The sequence below is a fragment of the Leptodactylus fuscus genome, chromosome 10 (assembly GCF_031893055.1).
Source record: "Leptodactylus fuscus isolate aLepFus1 chromosome 10, aLepFus1.hap2, whole genome shotgun sequence".
Taxonomy (NCBI): Eukaryota; Metazoa; Chordata; class Amphibia; order Anura; family Leptodactylidae; genus Leptodactylus; species Leptodactylus fuscus.
This window is the reverse complement of record NC_134274.1, coordinates 11,303,438-11,323,044: the sequence shown is the minus strand read 5'-3', so window position 1 is coordinate 11,323,044 and position 19,607 is coordinate 11,303,438. Positions and strand designations below refer to the sequence as shown.

General features: G+C 46.3%; 1 protein-coding gene across 2 annotated transcripts; it reads right to left on the bottom strand.

Moving 5' to 3' along the window:
• Window positions 1-2,078: 2,078 nt before the first annotated feature.
• CNNM1 (cyclin and CBS domain divalent metal cation transport mediator 1) lies at window positions 2,079-18,802 on the bottom strand. Of its 2 annotated transcripts, XM_075288020.1 has the most exons (12): window positions 17,372-18,802; window positions 14,644-14,787; window positions 14,198-14,338; window positions 13,793-13,962; window positions 13,606-13,705; window positions 13,362-13,409; window positions 9,686-9,748; window positions 5,407-5,570; window positions 4,765-4,948; window positions 4,195-4,302; window positions 3,505-3,621; window positions 2,079-2,486 (listed from the first exon to the last, which is right to left on the bottom strand). In XM_075288020.1, the coding sequence occupies exons 1-12, from the start codon at window positions 18,756-18,758 to the stop codon at window positions 2,410-2,412; spliced, it is 2,703 nt and encodes a 900-aa protein (XP_075144121.1). In that variant the 5' UTR covers window positions 18,759-18,802; the 3' UTR covers window positions 2,079-2,409. The 2 variants fall into 2 exon arrangements, with proteins under 2 accessions (XP_075144121.1, XP_075144122.1); XM_075288021.1 differs by lacking the exon at window positions 9,686-9,748.
• Between the last annotated feature and the right edge of the window lie 805 nt (window positions 18,803-19,607).

Here is a 19,607-nt window from a genome sequence, read left to right as displayed (position 1 = left end):
ATGTGCAGTATTATATACCGCTAGAAAGCAGACCGTGCACTAAATTCAGCGCACCGCTGGCTTTCCTGGTATACACCCCGGTGCTCGGCATATATATATAACGGCGCCAATATTTAACCACTGTCAGGGGCAGGCCTCGCAGTTTAGCGTCATCACTAGACCGTACAACTGCAGTTGTATATAACTCCGCATATGGAGGAGGGGAGACTATCACACTGAAACTGTAACCTGATCAGGCGGTGGCATGTTATAGAGCAGGAGGGACTGAGAAGATCCATATATGGGTTATGGTAACATTCATAACAATATATAAATCCGATTCAGTATAACTTGTGTTTATCATTGCAATTCCTGATCTTTCTGTGCTTAGGAGTCCAGTGGGCGGTCCTATATCTGTATACACAGTCATAGGCTGTGAGTCAGTAGTAAGACCACCCACTGGACTCCTAAACGCCTAGATCTACTACATCTGTATCAATCTGCCTATAACACGCCATGCAAAGTGATAAAACCCCAGCAATGGACTAAGTCACTCAATAGCCAAACCTATTAACCAAGGGAAAGCTGCAGAATATTCAATAAGATCCCTGGCACTGACTTGTTATAAAACCTCTGGGCCCGTATAGCGCGCGCGAGCCGATGGCTTCTGTGTTAGGAATGTGACGTCTCCATAACCCTACAGGACGACACTTCGCCACTATATCCTATATTATCTCTAAAATAAAGCTGAATCAATGACATCATCACCGTCAAATTATAAAAATATTCTCTACGATGTCCATAAGCCTTCACTTTCTCTATAGCGCTAACATTATATTACTTACCCGTTGCGTTTCTGGCTAGGACAAAGCATTTTTTATGAAAATATATAAAAAAAATTTTTTCTTAGGATTTTAAATGGGTTTGTGCACATGTTGTCCCCAATGTGAAAGCTCCAAATCCACCATCTAGACCAGGGGTAGGGAACCTTCGGCTCTCCAGCTGCTGTGAAACTACAACTCCCAGCATGCTCCATTCACTTCAATGGGAGTTCCAAGAACAGCAGAGCAAGTATGCATGCTGGGAGTTGTAGTTTTGCAACAGCTGGAGAGCTGTACGTTCCCTACCCCTGATCTAGACCAAGATCAATGAGAAAATTCTGGCTGACAGCAGCCACCACTAGGGGGAGCACTACATATTAACAATACTATATAATGTTTATACATTATTAACACAGTAGGGGGAAGTTTGTATCCCAATCTTACTCCATTTCCCCACTATTTAATAATTCTGGTGCTCCTAGGGATGTCCTGTATGCCAGAACTGAGCTCTATGCAAGTCCAGGACTGGCACCGATGTGAGTTATGGCTCAGGTTAGTCTTTTAGCATGAGTTATAGTAAATCTTACAGGTTGAGGCATCAGAAAGATGAAAGTGACGCCTCTTTGGCACAAAAAAGGATTATGCACCACATCGAAGCCAAAAACTTGCATGGCTGTTATAGTAAGCTCCAGTGCTGCCTCTAGTGGTGACTGCAGGCACTTTATCTATGTAGAGGTTTTGGAGCTCTGTATCAGAAACCTTAATAGTGACAGATTATGGAATTAATCACCACAACAACATGGACTATGAAGGACGACATTTGCTATATATGTGTCATTTTTGGTAGAGTATTCGGCGACGTTATTACAGCCTATGGAGGAGACTGGACCCACTTTAGGTCCCCGGCCATGTCGCTGTGGGTCCTCTACAGACTGTAATAAATATCCCGAAGCACATACTAAGTCTAACTAGGAAACGATGAGGACTTTCTATATACCCATCTGTATTTGGCACCCGAGACTACTGAAAAGTCACTCGTCCTTCTCTCCCCTATGACATACGGTAATGGTGCAGGAATGTGCAGAGCTTATAAAAAATCTTTTCTGTTTTGGGTTGGTCTATGGGGGGATGTGATCTGTATACTCGAGCAAATCCACTGCTCTATCCTCATCTTCCCCGACATTTGCCATTGGGGAGACTCAATAGGCCTCCATACACATAAGATGGTCGGACGGTCCCGCCAAAGTCAGAGGGTTAGGCCGATACTCATCCAATGTGTTTGGTCAACTCTTTGTGGACATGAGAAAGATTGGGCAATGCTCCCCATCCTCCCCAAAGACCACTATAGACTATTAGTATAACAGAGGACATCATACAATGTGACGTCTCTAGGTAATGAATCCTCCATTTCCCATACCGCCATCCCATATAACATTCGTCCTACGTTTTGTCTTCCATACTTCTTCGGTGGCTGTACAGTACGTGTAGAAAAGGCATGTTCACAAAAATAAAAGTGCATAGGCATGGCAAAGAAGGAGAAGAGGAGAGGAACTAGTGACGCTCCCGCCAATAATCCCGCTGGCACGTCTGTCTTATCTCAGATTTGCCTTCATGTGATGAGGTGCAAAACGGAACTTTCTTCAGGACTTTTATCCGCATCTCGGGATTTTTTTCTCGTTTTGCCACCTGAAAAAAAAAATAGAGTATTGTGTTCATGGCTTTGTAAAGCATATAATAACCCGAATGCCTTACTAGTTCCATTGCTGGAGTCACTTTCCTCTCTGGAAACTGTCGGCTCCAGTCCCCACTGATCTGTAGGTTCTTGCACATTATTGGGAGACACTATGGAGATCACTCTGTGTTCAGACGTCACACAGGAGACGTATTGTGGACATTTCTGTATGTAGGTTGCTCATCTGGACAGGCCTAGCAGAAATCTACACGGCTGCTGCAAACTGGAGTCTAGTGCTAGTACCAGAGGCTGCCACGTGTAGCTGAACAGCGGGGGTGCAGGGGGGTGAGAACCCCATGATCTGATATTGATCACCTATTCTAAGGAGAAATCATCAATATCTAAACAACGCCAGCTCAAAAATCAAGAAAACCCATTTAGTCTGAGACCCTGCAGATTTTTTAGTTGCAGATTTTGCTGCTTTTTCTTTTTTTATCCAAAGCCAGGAGTGGATTGAGCAAAAGCTAGAAGTATAAGAACTCCCCGGATATCTGCCATCCCTACTGCAGCCATTCTTGGCTTTGGCTCACAAAAACGCAGCAAAATCTGCAAGAAGCGTAAAGGTCTTATTAGGGAGCCTTCACACAATGTAACACTGCGCTCATTCTGATCGTAAAAAGCAGCTCCCATTGACTTGAATGGGTGCCGGAATACGTGCGCTCCCCATTGAAATCAATGGGAAGCTTTTTTCCCTATTGCTTTCAATGTGAGACGCGTGTAATACACTGAAAGCATAGGGAAAAAAGCCTCCCATTGATTTCAATGGGGAGCGCACGTATGCCGGCACCCATTCAAGTCAATGGGAGCTGCTTTTTACGCGCTCATTCTGAACATCTTTTTACGATTCGAATGAGCGCAGTGTTACATCGTGTGAAGGCTTCCTTACATGGGCTAATGAATGGGCCAAGCAGGACAGAGCATTTGTCTTATCTTCTGCTGTCGATCATCAGTCACATAGTGAATAAAACCTACTCAGCGTCCTCAGTAGCTTCTTGCCGAGTGTCTCCTCTGCACTGCTGACTGCAGGGCTGTGTATCACCTCGCCGCCGGGGTGCTCCAGGTCCACATTGGTGCTGCCCGAAACGGTTTCTGTTACAAAACACAAAGTTTTTTGTTTTATTTCTATGTTTGCTGAAAAGATCAGCCCTTCTCAAACTAACAATTTGCTAAATAAGTGAGGAGTTTAGAGCTAAATTTTTGTGACATGGCTTTTGCTTTCATTCGCTGGGGGGGGGGGGGAGAAAGTGCAATACAGGGGAAGTTATTCACTACGGTCAGCTGTGACCATGACAAAACAAGAGTTAGACTTTTTCAAGTAGGTGTGATCCTAGGTTACGTATCACAGCCAAAAATAGCAACAGATAGGACAAGTCGCAGATTTTTTACTCTGCAAGTGAAAGAGGTTTTAACTAACCCCCATTTAGGTGAATGGGACACTAAGGCCCCACGTGGCAGGCCGCAGCTAAAACACTGCAGAAAAGACTGCGGCAAACTTATTCCCAATCGTGTGTCTAGTGATGGCTCTTAAGAAAGTTTTATATTTTGTAAAGAAAAACCAGATGTGAGTCCAAAACCCAGAAGATGTAGAAATCTCTCCATTGTACCTTCTGAGTCTCTACAGACTATAATGTATTGTACCTTCAGTGTGGTCTATACACGTACTTGTGCAGTTGTAAATGTCCGCCAGCTCCTCTCTTATTTGGGGGATGTCGTCCATATGTAAGAACACGGAGTCATTTGGGCTTTTCAGAACATCTGATCTGCTCCCGGCTGTGGAGATAAGACCGGTTATATTGTACACAGGAATGATATAAGAGATCCCTACTGGTCACTCCTTGGTGCGGTCATTTACAAGATGAAGATTTATACAGATCCTGCTACTTACATGGGAGGGAGGGAACGACAAGACAGTGAGTCCTAAGCCGAACCGTCCCCTGTCCCTGATAGTGAAAGTTGAACTAAATCCAGTTGCTATAAGCAGGACACCCCACTGTGCACTCGCTATGGGACTTTGAGTGTTACGTGCAGCCACATCACTACTCATCCCATTGATGTCCATGTCCGCAGCTCCATCCTGCATGACCCCGGCCGCACACAATCTCTTACATGTCCCCATAACTTATAGCTGCTCAGCCTTGTAGTCTATAAGCTCTGACCACATTTTAATATTGATTAAAACCCTCCTATAACGAAACAAAGGAAGCTAAATCTGTGTAATATAAAGGACATTACCTAGGTTGCAGTTTCGGTCACTGACTAATGTGCTCACTGTGTCATCTTTTGGAGATTCGGACACTCGGTGATACTTTGTGACTTTTGTGGAATCCCCATCACTGAAGACTTCGATTTCTGGGGACTGCGGAGAACTGTCCATACGACTGGCTGCCAATGCGTTCTGATACTGCTGCCTTGTAATCTATTGGGAGAAACACAAAGTAGTGTTACTGTATACGTATATATATATATATATATATATATATATATATATATATATATATAATTTGTTATTTTGTTCTAATTTAGAGGAATTTTTGCAAAATGAAACCACAAAGCCGGAGTGAGATAACCAGTATGTGCAGATAGAGTACACCTACTGTTGTACGGATCACAGGGTGCTGCTTGCAAGTCTTTTCTCTCCACGTTTCGTGCGGAAACCACACAGACCACATTATAGTCTATAGGGTCTGTGGGTTTCCATTTTTTAATGCATATAGGTTTCCATTTGGGGGATCCCCAAACAGAAACCCGAATGCAGATGCGACGCAGGCCTAAGATATGTGTAAACTGTTAGACATCAGAAGTTTTTAGGCTGTTTGTATACAAATAGAAAATTGCATAAAATATTGAAAAACCTCCATAATAGATAAGGATGACCTTGATGAACTGGACGTCGCACAGGATGTGCACGGAGTAGTCCGGGATGTACAGGTTGTTGTTGCTGTTGCTGAGCTGGTTGTTGCTGCCCCCGTAGTCGTTGCGTTCTCTGTTAGGGGATTCAGAACGGTTCAAACCACTGCAGCGAGAAGGGGATCTGTTTACTATGGAGAGCGAGGAAGGGAGGAAAAGAAAGCAGAAAAATTGGACAGAAAATAGAATAAGGAAGACAGCAAGAAAGGAGGTTTACTCTAAGAGAAGACGACTAAGTGCAGTCTGTCCGTGAGAGTGAACTTACACAGATTCACTTACTAAGCCCAGGCTGTTCTGTGGGGCTGAGAGATGTAACAAGAAGTAGAATTGCTGAAATTTCAAGACTCTAAGTTAAAGGGGTTTCTGGGCAATTGATATTGAGGACCTATATGTAAGGAAATCAGCTGGAGGAAAAGAATCTGCCTGAATCCCATTAAAGTGAATTGGAAATTTGGGAGGCGATTTATTGAGTCAGATTCTGCCTGCAAAAAAATCCATGTGAACTTCCCCCTGACTGCAATGTAACTGCTGGTCCCTGGTGTAGGAGCGGAGCTGCAGTAACAGAGCTGGATAGTGGCTGCGGGCCCGGGGGTAAAACCTCTCCTGATCTCATACTGAAGGCTTAGGGGGCGTTCACACTACCGTCTGTGTCCGACAGGTAGTGTCCGCTCAAAATCTGGCACGGACATCAGGAGCGGAACCTACACGTCAGGTTTTTCTGTCCGCTTGAAAAGTTGGACAGTTTTACATGCTGACAGTGAAGGAAGGGCATGGAGTGCAAAAGAACACACCCGATCGCCATTTAAGTGAATGACAAGTGTCACGGACACAGCGAGTGTCCGATCCTAATGTCCATGCCAGATTTTGAGCGGACACTACCTGTCGGACACAGACGGTAGTGTGAACGCTCCCTTATTGTAAGGAGAGGTCATTAATATCATTCACCCAGAAAACCCCTTTAGGCTGAGGCCCCACAGGCCGTAATCGCAGCGCTAAAGTGCTGCGGAAAGAACAGCGGCGTGATCACATTGAGGTTCTTTCCGCAGCACTTTCAACAGAAAGTTTGCAGAGTTTTCCTCTGCGGACTTTCTGTTACAATTATATCTATGGGAAAGACACCGGTGTTTTTAACCTCAACGGTTTTGAAAATCGCAGCGTGTCCGCACTGCGTTTTGTTTCCGCAAAGTGGGGATGGGATTTGTATGAATTCCATCCCCCTTGCTTGCACTGTAAAACGCCATGATTTTTCCTGCAGTGTTTTCACCGTGGGCAAATCGCAGCGTTTACATCCCGTGGGGTCCCGGCCTTAAGGGGAAGAGCATGAGGAATGGGGTTATTCAAAAGCCTAACATACGGCTAAGACTTCGTTGACATCTGCGTTGGTAATCCGTTTGGGGAAACCGCATGGGGACTCCCCCCGAATGGACTACTGAACGCATTGGCAAGTGGTGAGCAGTGAAAGTATAGACTATAATGGGGTCCGTGTGCTTTCTGCACGCCCAAACGTCCTTACAGTGTGTTGACTTCTCAGCTGCACTGCCATGTACTGCAGATGCTCCTTCCTAACAAGCCGGGCAAAAAACTATTTCTACTGGTGACTGTACAGTGGTCAGAGGATCACTAGAGAGAGACCAGGATGTAGCGAGAGTAACTGAGCATGTGCGTCACTGCTATAGACTGTGACCACCAGATGGCACCTTACTATGTACTATACTATACACAGGTGTTCATTAAAGGGATTCTACTAGAGATGAGTGAGTACTGTTCGGATCAGCCGATCCAAACAGCACGCTCGCATAGAAATGAATGGACGTAGCCGACACGCGGGGGGTTAAGCGGCCGGCGTCAAAGCGGAAGTACCAGGTGCATCCATTCATTTCTATGGTGCGTGCTGTTCAGATCGGCTGATCCGAACAGTACTCGCTCATCTCTAGATTCTACCATTAAAACCCTTTTTTTTGTGGATAAGACGTTGGAATAGTCTTTAGAAAGGCTATTTGTCTCTTACCTTCAGATGTGATCTCCGTCGCGCCGTTCCTTAGAAATACCGTTTTTACCAGTATGCAAATTAGTTATCTTGCAGCGATGGGGGCGCCCCCACTGCTGCTCGAGAACAGGCTCTAGCGACGCCTTTATCTTCGGCTGGATCCTCCTCTTCTTTCTTCGGCGTCACCTCCGACGCCTGCGCAGTTGGCTCTGCCAGTGAGACACTAGTGTAGAGCCGACTGCACATGTGCGCAATTGTGGCCTTGGAACTATGGCCGCCGGCTGGCATGCGCAGTTGGCTCTACTAGTGTCTCACTGGCAGAGCCAACTGCGCAGGCGTCGGAGGTGACACCGAAGAAAGATGACGAAAGAAGAGGAGGATCCAGCCGAAGATAAAGGCGTCGCTGGAGCCTGTTCTCGAGCAGCAGTGGGGACGCCCCCATCGCATTTCTAGCGCTGGGGCCCGCCCCCATCGCTGCAAGAGAACTAATTTGCATACCGGTAAAAACGGTATTTCTAAGGAACGGCGCGGCGGAGATCACGCGGCGGAGCTGTTCTCGAGCAACAGTGGGGACGCCCCCAGTGCTGCAAGAGAACTCATCTGCATACAGAAGAAAACCCGAATTTCTATGGAATGGCGGGGCATAGAAGACATCTGAGGCTAGGCGAAGAATAACCTTTCTTAAGGCTATTCCCATGTGTTAGGGACAAAAAATGTCATTTTAATGATAGGATCCCTTTAACTCATGAGCATTTATGTAGAGAGAAACACAAATAGGGAATGAAATTCCAGGACCGCAGTGCTACAAGGTAACAGAGCTAACCAGCATCACCCGGCGCCTCCTGTACACCGCGATGTATTGTAGAGCAGCCTGTACACTAGACTGAATTCCCACCCAAGCACTGGATATCATTTATCACATTGTACAGTTTTTGAACTGAACGTTTAGGGATAAAGGAGAACCGTGCATCAAGAAAAAACTTCTGTCACCAATACACAGCAGTACACATAAAGGAAGGTCAAATACAAAGGAAAGACAAACTCCTCCTTCCTTATTAATCCATGTCTACCATCAAAAACCACCAAAAACTACACGAGAAAGTGCAAGTGATACCAGTCTAAGGTCTACGTTACACCTGCTATTGGTTTCAGGGTTTTTTGTTTTAAACGCTTGTACAAAACATGAGTTTTGCTATAATTTTTTACACTTTTTAGTGGTGTTTTTTTAATCTTAACATTTTATACATGCATTTTCTCAGGTGATTTAAAGTCTTATTGTGAAGACTACATGCGTGAAAAACATCCTATCCGGGGCATGCTGTGGTGTGAAAAATAAAAAAGTCACAAATGCAACCAAACCCCAAAACCAGAACTCTTTGTATATTGCGTCCATCCTCTGGGTGTATGCTCTGATATACTGACCGCTAGTAGAGATCTACAAAATGCTGAGAAACTGAAACAGGTTTGGAGTGCAAAGTATAACATGCAAAAAAGTCATTTCTAGGAGACTTACTTTATCCATGTAGATGTGTGGAGACTTGTTAAGCCTTTAGCACTCCACTTTGCAAGGAACTATGGGAAGAATATGCAAATCTGCCTTCCATGATGTAATTAGGAAGACAGTTGCTGCCTCAGTGTTGCAAACCAATAGAGGGCGCTCACTGGAATGTGCAAGCCTGTCTTAAGACAGGATTCCAGTGAAATAACCCAATAATGGCTGCTCCCTTTAGCCTCATGCCCGACCTTCCAAGAGGCCTTTGTTTAGCAATGACGCTGGGATTATTACCAGGTATAGTCTCTCAATCGAGGACAGCTGTTTCAATCTGGTTGGATCTCTTCAGCCCGATGTAGAGAGGACTATAACCTGGTAGAAACAGCTGTCCTCGATTGAGAGACTATACCTGGTAATATTCCCAGCGTCATTGCTAAACAAAGGCCTCTTGGAAGGTCGGGCATAAGGCTAAAGGGAGCAGCCATTATTGGGTTATTTCACTGGAATCCTGTCTTAAGACAGGCTTGCACATTCCAGTGAGCGCCCTCTATTGGTTTGCAACACTGAGGCAGCAACTGTCTTCCTAATTACATCATGGAAGGCAGATTTGCATATTCTTCCCATTTATCCATGTAGAATTTTTTTATATCCACACAAAAATATAACCAGCAATAGCTACATCTAGAATTTCCTACATGCTAGATCCATTTACATGTATGATTCAACCCATTTTCATCTGATCTTAGAAGATGGCCATGCAGGTTTACCTGGGGAGCCAGCCAAGGATTCCCCTCTGCTGAAAGCGAAGGTACGAGAGACGGACACAGGTACTAAGAGGGCAAAGCAAAATTGGGAATAAGAAGAGGTTGAGGGTGACAGGGATGATACATGTACTTACAATACACACAGCGGAAAGAACAAGTCATGTACGAGGGTGAAATGTCTGCTAATACCACCAATATTATATACTAGCTGGTACCCGCGACTTCGTCTGCGGTGATTGTAGTAGTGGGTATATACAGGCGCAGGTAAGGTTTTCGTACTGTGTATAAGGTCTGGGATATGAAATGTAACTTTGTATCTTGTTTTTGCTTTAATTCAGAGAATACGTGAGACTTTTGTGTTGCAGTTACTTTGTATTAGAGCTGCTATATATACGGTGTTGTGAGAAACTTTACATAGTGACTTTGGGACAGAGGTATTTGAAGTTAACCCTTTCCCGCCAATGGCATTTTTTGATTTTGGTTTTTCGTTTTTGACTCTCCTCCTTCTAAACCCCATAACTTTTTTATTTCTCCGCTCCCAGAGTCATATGAGGTCTTAATTTTTCTGGGACAAATTTTTCTTCATGATGCCACCATTATTTATTCTATATAATGTACTGGGAAGCAGGGAAAAAATTCAGAATGGGGTGGATTTGAAGAAAAAATGCATTTCTGCGACTTTCTTACGGGCTTTGGTTTTACGGCGTTCACTGTGCAACCAAATTGACATGTCCCCTGTATTCTGTGTTTCGTTACGATTCCGGAGATACCAAATTTATATGGTTTTATTTACATTTTGACCCCATTAAAAAATCCAAAACTATGTTAAAAATTTTTTTTTTTTGAAAAGTCGCCATATTCTGACAGGCGTAACATTTTTATACGTCCGTGTACGGGGATGCATAGGGCGTTTTTTTTGCGGGACCGGGTGTACTTTGTAGTTCTACCATTTTCGGGAAATGTTATTGCTTTGATCACTTTTTATTCAAATTTTTATCAGAATCAAAACAGTGAAAAAACAGCGGTTTGGCACTTTTGACCATTTTTCCCGCTACGGCGTTTACCGAACAGGAAAAATATTTGTATAGATTTGTAGAGCGGACGATTTCGGACGTGGGGATGTGTTCTAGGGAAAGGGGGGTGATTTGAATTTTTAATCCTTTTTATTTGTTATTTTTTTTACTTTTTTTTAAACTTTTTTTTTGCATTTATTAGACTTCCTAGGGGTATTGACATGGGTGGGCGGTGTCGCGGATTGTCAGAGCGGTGGGGGTCGGCAAACATGGCTGCTCCAGAGCGTTAAAGAGCGCCTCCTGGAGTATCGTTAAGGTGAGGGGCAAAGTGGTAAAGTATATGTATATGAGATTGTGTGGGGTTGCTGACCTCGGCTGTAGAGGGCAATATGAATTTTGTGGCTTGCTATGGTCCAAAGTGTGTGAGATTGCAGAGATGGTGGTGTGAGTTTGGGTTTTGTGGGGTTCCTGGCACAAACGTATGTGCGCTATTGTGACGAAAAGTAGCCTATTGTTTAATCGGGTGTATTAACTATGTTTGTGGAAAATTTCAGCCAAATCGGTAGAGCGGTTTTTGCGTGATTGAGGAACAAACATCCGAACATCCAAACACACACAAACTCACAAACCCACAAACTTTCACATTTATAATATTAATAGGATATATTGTAAGGACATCCTCAGTGCGGCCAGCACCAAAGACAATATATTACGGGGTGGAGCAGGAAAGATTAAAGGGAAACGTTAATGGGTTACAGAAGCTTGAAAATGGGTTGTATGTGTGTATATCTATCTATTATATTTTATATATATATATATATATATATATATATATATATATATATATATATATATATATATATATATATATATATATATACAGCCAGCACCTGGAGGAAAACCTACTTACAAAGTCAATGCAGAGATTTACCACAATAAATGTCATGGAAAACGTAAAAGCAGTGACCGGTCAGATAGGCTTCATGTACAAGCGCACATCAGAGAGTAAAAGCAGCAACCCTGGTGATTGTTCTTAGCGAGTCCTCTACGTTACTTTCCACGGGCTCTGCTACATTATCCCTCTTATCATTTTATATGGCCTGGTCATCTATCTAAGGTCACACACAGCCACACATTATATATATATATAACAATAGTATTTTCAGGCCTACTCTATGGGTCGTTTTTCAGGCTAGACAGATAGACTCCCTGCACAAAAGACCTTAGAAGGTGAACAAGACTGTATGTTGTCTTTGTTATGTGACTATTATTATTATACTATACTTAGGATAGGTCATGAACATTAGACCAGTGGGGTCTGACTCTGACCACCCTTTAGGTTCAGCCTATTGAAGGGGCTGTCGCTCAAGCAAGAGCTGCATCTTCTGTATTATTTAGAAGACACAACTATTGTTCATAACATTCACTTGAGGGGGACAGAAGTAATGAAGCCAATACCAAATGTGTGCCTACTATATAATGGGGGGTGCAGAATGGAGCAGGGGCCAGGAATCAGACCCCCACTGACATGGATGAAATAGGGCTAGTACTGTGGGCTCGTTCACACGTGAACAAAGGGGCGGATTTTGACAGCAGATTTCGCTTCAAAATCCACCCCTTTACAATGGTGGTCTATGCAGACCGCCGGGCTTCTTTTTTCTGCTAGCGGAGAAAAGAAGCGACATGCCCTTTCTTCAGGCGGAAGCCGCGGCGCCCTGGACCGCGGCTTCCACCTAGTGGCAGCACCCTCCTGTCGGCTCATTCATTTGAGACGGCTACGGAGGGGAAAGCCGCGACCACGATGGTCGCGGCAGGCGGGTTTTGACCAAAGAGAGCCACGTCTCCCTCTCTGTCAAAACCCGTGCGGGACTCACAACGTGTGAACTAACCCGTAGGGGAAGTTCACACGGAGTTACATGCCGCGTGATGTGGCACGTAGACGCCGCGGGACCCTTTGCGGGCCGTACACGCTCCCATTGATTTCAATGGGAGCGGGGATCGTATGCGCCGCGCTAGTTTGCGGCCGTGAATAAATGCATGGCCGCAAACTAGTGAAATCAATGGGAGCGTGTACGGCCCGCAAAGGGTCCCCCGGCGTCTACGTGCCACATCACGCAGCACGTAACTCTGTGTGAACTCCCCCTAAGAGTATATCTGACATTGTAATCGGTCAGGATCAGCATTGTTTAGGCAAAATCCTATTAATTTTAGAGGGCAATAATTAAAAGGGTTATCATGTTTCTAAGATTGATGGCCTAGCCTTAGGATAGAACATCTGTATCATATCTATGAGCATCTGAAAACTGGGACCCCCACCGATCACTAGTACCGAGGCTTTCCTGCGCTGCTCACACACCATACATACTGAAGTCTATGGGACAGCGCTTCCGTACTTACAATCATTGTACGGTGGGTGAGCAGCTTCGGTGCTGGTGATCTGCAGGGGTGCGGGGTGTCAGACTCCCACAGATCCAATATGGATGACCTATCAATATACTGATAGGCCATCAATCACAGAACCCAGGTAGCCCCTTTAATGCTTAATTTTTGCTGCAGTGCCACAACAGGGCAAAAGAAATCTAAAATAATAATGTCACATTTGATCATGTATTACATCTGAGATACCAGCCGAAAACCTCACATTACCCACAAGTAGATATACTTACAGAGGAAAGAGGATCCAGCTAAACTTCCAACTTTTCTCACATCATTGTCTACAAAAGGGAAAAAAGACAGGCTGGTTAGCGACAGTGCAGCGCTACGCTGTAGATTATATCAAATACACGTTATTCATTAAGAGCTGTTGTATATACTATTGAAAAGGACTACATGGAAATTATAGACTGTATGTATTATATATATTACAATGTAACGTATAACTATTCTATGTATCAGAATGTAAATCCCTACCAGAGGACACATTGGTCAGTATAGCCGGCACGCCATAATAGGTGAAGGCTCCATTCTCAAATCGCAATCCCTCTTTCCCGACTTCCACTTCCACTTTACCCTTAGAAGTACAAGAAAGATGTTGGAGCTGGTTGTCTGCAGGTAATGGCGACCTGGGCGGATACGGCTAGACATGATAGAGACGTACCTGAAGGATTAATATGAAGTAGTCCACGGGTTTATTCCGCTGGTATAGATAATGTTCTGAAGACCTTTTATTCTTCTCATCAAACTTCAGTTCTTGGATCACATTGGGATGCTTCAGCAGCCGCAGCAAAATCTTTTCTGACAAGTACGGCGCCTTGAAAGGCTCAATCTCTGCAAAGGACATTTACAAGTTACATTTGTCATTTACAGAAGAAATAATGGGAAAATAAGATTCTGTAGAAGTAAAAAAAAGAAACACAAAGATATTCAATATTAGTGGGACTGACTGACACAGAGCGGCTCACATGTGTGTATATATATATATATATATATATATATATATATATATATATAAACACTGTGTATATGTGGTCAATGGCATTACTGGGACAACCTAGGTACAAACCTGTGGCCATGAAGCGATGTGTAGCCAGCAGAAGCTGAGGAGAGATCTTAACCTTCATCTCACTGTCTGACAGCTTGAATAAGGAGAAGTCGTGTTGTTTCCTCTCCCGGTGCGGCACTCGCTCCTTCTTTCTGTTGTCAGCTATATAAAATACAGAATATCTGATTAGAACAAACATCTAATATAGGATTCTCATGTCATAAATAATAGACAAGCTTAAAGGGATTGTCCAGGATATTTTATTTCAGCGGCCGGGGAGTTGTCTAAATAGTGAGAGACAATTCCCAATATAATTCCTATATGAGTTGTATCAGAAAGGACACAAGTATTCGCTATAATGGCATTTTAGCACAGATACATAGGTTTGTATATATATATATATATATATATATATACACACTGTATATATACACACCTGTGTGCCATACTATATATGTAATACTCACTGTACAGATCGGTCTCATCCAGGATCTCAGACTTTATGATTTCTTCTATGATGTCCTCTAAGGTAACAATTCCCATCACTTCATAGAATGGATCCCCCTCTCCTTCATTATTGACCCGCTGTACTATGGCCAGGTGAGATTTACCTGTTACAACCCAAAAGAAAAACTGTAGTCAGGCAACTATTTGTTATACGATAATAACAATACAATACGATAGTAATTCAGCTTTTCTTTACCCAGTTAGGCTAAGTTTACACGCAATTCCACGTTTGCCTATTCCGTTCCCAACCTTATGCATGTCGCTGAGCCATGACGGGCACACGGATGCCATATGTGTACCTCCTGTGCTTCTGCAGCCCCATTCATAATCACCATCTCCAAAACGGACAGGAATAGAAGCAGTCCTGAGTTTTGTACACACCGGACCATGAAACTACACAGTCGTGTGTAAGTGGCCATAGAGATAAATGGGTCAACACGGTAGCTCAGTGGTTTGCACTGCAGACTTGGAGTCCTGGGTTTGAATCCCGCCAAGGACAACATCTGCAAGGAGTTTGTATGGGTTTCTTCCCATACACCAAAGACATACTGATACTAACAAAGAAATGGGTCAGTGTGCTAGGCGTGAAAAACATGGCTAGCACACGGATCAGGCACACAATACATGAGTACATGAGGTCTTAGTAAGTATTTTGGACCTGACAGACTCACTTTAAGATGCCGACATTAAATAACAGCGAGGCAGACCGGATCAGTCACTTGTCCTAGAGATAGGAGATAGCTGGTCAGTAAGTATCGGGCCAGACGTAGCAATGGGTGACGCAGACATTGAGGATTACATCGTCCTTGCTCCTGATCCATAAAGAATTATTATTGTATTAATGCTCTGCACATTTCCGCATGGATTTTTTTCTATTTTGGGACTTGCGTTATGGGCTTAGTGGAGGCCGGATTAGTCACTGTGAATTTCCACCGCAGGAACCATTAGATTTTGTTGTCCAGTACGTGAATCACTATTTTTGCATGCAGGGATGGATGATAATACATGTGATGTAGGAGAATGCAGGAGCCGCTGAGACTGACTATAGCCAGGAGGGGATACTATGTAATTATTAGGTAATATAGTAGGAGCTGGAGAGGTTAATAACGGTAGTGAGGGGGATACCAGGTATGGAAGGCTGAAAGCTGCGGGGACTATAGTGATGAGGATATGGAGGATACTAGGGACTGGGTGCAGCTGACAGGCATAGCGGATTATACTGTAGATAAGTGCAGAGCTCATAATAGTGAAGAGGATACAGGCCATGGGTGGGAGATACTAGATATATAATATAGTAGGGTGCCAGAGTATATAATGGAATGACGTATATACTTGCTGTGTGATGCTGGGACAGGAGGAAGCTAAAGCTGTATGAGGCTCCACACCAACCGTACAATCTAGGAATACACAGGGATTGGGGCTTGTGCGGCAGCTGGTGATAAGGGACACTAGCTATGTCATGTATTAGGATGCAGGAGCTGCCGCTGACAGCAGGGGGCAGGATGCGGACCAGGGATAGGGGGATTATAGATGATGGATGATGAAGCAGGGATGCTGCAAACTAGTGATGGGGGAGGCAGGGTATGGAGTAGGATGGAGGAGCTGCTGATGACAGCAGGGAGAAGGATACAAGCCAGCAATGGGGAACACTAAACATGTTATGTAGAAGGTTACAGGAGCTGGCTGAGATTATAGATGGTGGAAGAGGAGGAAGCTGCAGACAGGGAGACCCCATGACAGCTGCCCAATCTAGGAATATACCCGGATCAGGGATTGCACTGCAGCTGCTGATATGGAATACAGTACTGAATATGACATGTAGGAGGCAAAAACTGCTAATGACAGAAGGAAGAAGAATACAAGCTGGGGATGGGGGATACCAGGCATGTAATAGGAGGCAGGGATGACAGTAAAGGGAAAGATACAGACCAGGGATGGAGGATACTAGACATGACATGTAGTAGGATGCAGGAGGTGGTGATGAAGAGAGGCAGAGAGGATCCAGGCCATGGAGAGCGGACACCAGACATGACATGTAGTAGGATGCAGGAGGTGGTGATGACAGCAGGGGGAAGAAGGCAGGCCATGGACCAGGGACACCAGACATGACATGTAGTAGGATGCAGGAGGAGAGGATCCAGGCCATGGACAGGGGACGCCAGACATGACATGTAGTAGGATGCAGGAGGAGAGGATCCAGGCCATGGACCAGGGACACCAGACATGACATGTAATAGGATGCAGGAGGAGAGGATCCAGGCCATGGAGAGCGGACACCAGACATGACATGTAGTAGGATGCAGGAGGTGGTGATGACAGCAGGAGGAAGAAGGCAGGCCATGGACCAGGGACACCAGACATGACATGTAGTAGGATGCAGGAGAGGATCCAGGCCATGGAGACTAGACATGAAGGACACAGCCCCAGGGATGGAGGTTATTACACATGACATGTAGTAGGATGCAGGAGCTGGAGATGATAGCAGAGAGGACCCAGGCCATGGAGAGTGGACACTAGCCATGACATGTGTGATGCAGCCCCAGGGATGGAGGACACTAGATATGTAGCAGCAGCTGCTGATGACAGTAGTGAGAGGGATATAAGCCTGGTGATGCTGGATGATGATGATGCTCCATGCTGTGTATATAGCAGTATATATAGAGGATTGCAGGCCGGCTTTGCCCTCACCTTTCTTGAATTCCTCCAGCACCGCGTCCAGCCGGGTATCATTGAATACACAGTGCAGGGGCCGGTGGTAGAAGCGGGTGACGGTCTGCAGGGGAGTGCAGTCGTCGGGGTCCACGAAGGCCAGGTCCTTGACGAACAATATATCCACAATGTTGGCCCTGTCGTCGCCCTCGTAGACCGGGATGCGGGTGTATCCGCTGCGCAGGATCTCGGACACGGTGCTGAAGTCCAGCACGGCGTCGGCTCGGAGCATGAAGCAGTCCCCGAGCGGGGTGAGCACGTCCTCCACCACCTTGGTGCGGAGCTCCAGGGCGCCCTGGATGATGTTCAGCTCCTCCTTCACCAGGTCGTTGTAGGGATCGGCCGCCCGCAGCATCTCCAGCAGCTTCTCCCGGGTGTAGAAGGTGCTGATCTCCTGGCGCAGGGCCCAGTCCAGCAGGCGGCTCAGTGGGTAAGACACCGGGAAGGTAACGGCCATGAGCAGGCGGGTGAGCCACAGACTGCGGGAGGCGATGGCCAGGCCGTGCCGGGAACACACCGAGTAGGGCGCCACATCCCCGCACAGAAAGACACAGCCCGTGCACAGCAGCACGGCCAGCCAGGGCTCCGCGGGGAGGGACGAGCACAGCCAGCCGGCCAGGGAGGCGTTAGCCAGCGCATTGCCCAGCAGCAGGGTGCACAGCAGGTAGGAGCCCCGGGCCCGCACGGACTGCACCCTCCGGGCATGTTCCCTCTCCGCGGGGGAGCCGCTGTTCTGCAGCACCCGGAGCTCCACCGGGTCCAGGGAAAGCAGGCTGAGGCGGAGGCCGCTGAAGAGCGCGGACATGGCGAGCAGCAGCAGCGCCACCAGCGCCCGCAGCCAGGCCGGCATATCCTCGGCAGCTTCCCGGACCTCCAGCACGAAGTGCTCGCCGCCATGGTGCTCCCAGTGCCGGCCGTCAAAGGCGCACAGAGAGAAGAGCTTGCCCCGCTCCCCCTTCCGCAGCTCTCGGACTCTGACCTCCACCAGGGCCGAGCCTCCGTGAGGGGAGGGCTGCAAAGGGCCGAGCACCTCCACGTCCGAAGCCCAGGCCCCTTCATCCAGGCACGGGTCACCGCCTCCCCTGGGCTCCTCGATGAACACCAGTCTGGGGGGAGGGCCGGAGCCGTTACCCGCGGAGCTCGACGGCTGGTGCTGCAGCTGCTGCTGGGCCGATAGCGGGGGCTGGAAGTAGAGGCGCAGCGTAAAGCGGGTCCCCTCCGCCGCCCTCAGAGTGCCGCCCTCTAGGGACACCCGGCCGCCCACCGTGTCCTCCGGGCGGAGACCGAGCAGCCAGGAAGACGCGGGACGCGGAGACAGGGAGATGAGGAGGAGGAGGACGGCACCGGGAGCAGCCGCCTCCGCCATCCTGAGCCCTCCTCACCGCTCTGACAGGAGAAGGCGGCGCTGACTGCGCGGGGAAGCGGCTGCCAGTCACATGATTCTCAGCACTCCCTGGGATTGGTCGGAGGAGGAGCACGTGACTATTGACACCTATTAGAGACGTCACAGCGTGTGGAGTGAAAGCTGGAAGAGAATAAATGACAGGAGTAAACAGGCAGCGGAGTGCGCGAGGGCGAGCGAGGACAAGTCACGTGACTCACTGCGCCCATGATGATTGGGCGGACGAGTGACACGTGATCAGTGTCCCACGATGAGGCGCTAGCTCACTGCAAATACAGGCGACTCCCTTCCTGCCTTCTGATTGGACGAAAGCCTGACACGTGATTAGTGCTGCGCAAATACCGCGGGAGGAGATGAAGGATAAGAAGAGCGGGAAATGTCTTCTGGTGAGATAATGTCACACAGCTAGAAGGGGGTGTTGAATTTATCTAATAAAACTCATCAGTTCTTTGTATCTTATTATTATTATTATTATTATAATTCATTTTTTAGTTAATTGACCTGGTTTTGACTAAAAAAAATTAATAAATCCCTGTCATGACAAGCTGCAGCACATTTAGGGTTACCAATAGCAACCACCTCAGAGCACAGCTTATATGTCTCACACTGGTGTGGTAAAGTGAAAGCTGCCTCCTCATTGGTTGTTAGACAGGCCTTGGTACCTGCGGCCATTTTGCTCAGTGACAAGGAAGTGACCCTATAAGTCATTTTTATATCATTTTATGTGAAAGTTCTAGAAATAACATAAAACCGCACAATAAGGAGGATGTATTGGGAAATAAAGGGTGGGATTTATTAACATTGTTAGGGGTG

Excerpts from the sequence above, each read along its gene's own strand:
- CNNM1 (XM_075288020.1), bottom strand. The coding sequence starts at position 18,758 with ATGGCGGAGGCGGCTGCTCCCGGTGCCGTCCTCCTCCTCCTCATCTCC. Across the intron at positions 14,788-17,371 it reads GCTGGAGGAATTCAAGAAAG|GTAAATCTCACCTGGCCATA; the intron begins GTGAGGGCAAAG and ends GGGTTGTAACAG. Across the intron at positions 5,571-9,685 it reads ATCCTTGGCTGGCTCCCCAG|TAAACAGATCCCCTTCTCGC; the intron begins GTAAACCTGCAT and ends CGCTCTCCATAG.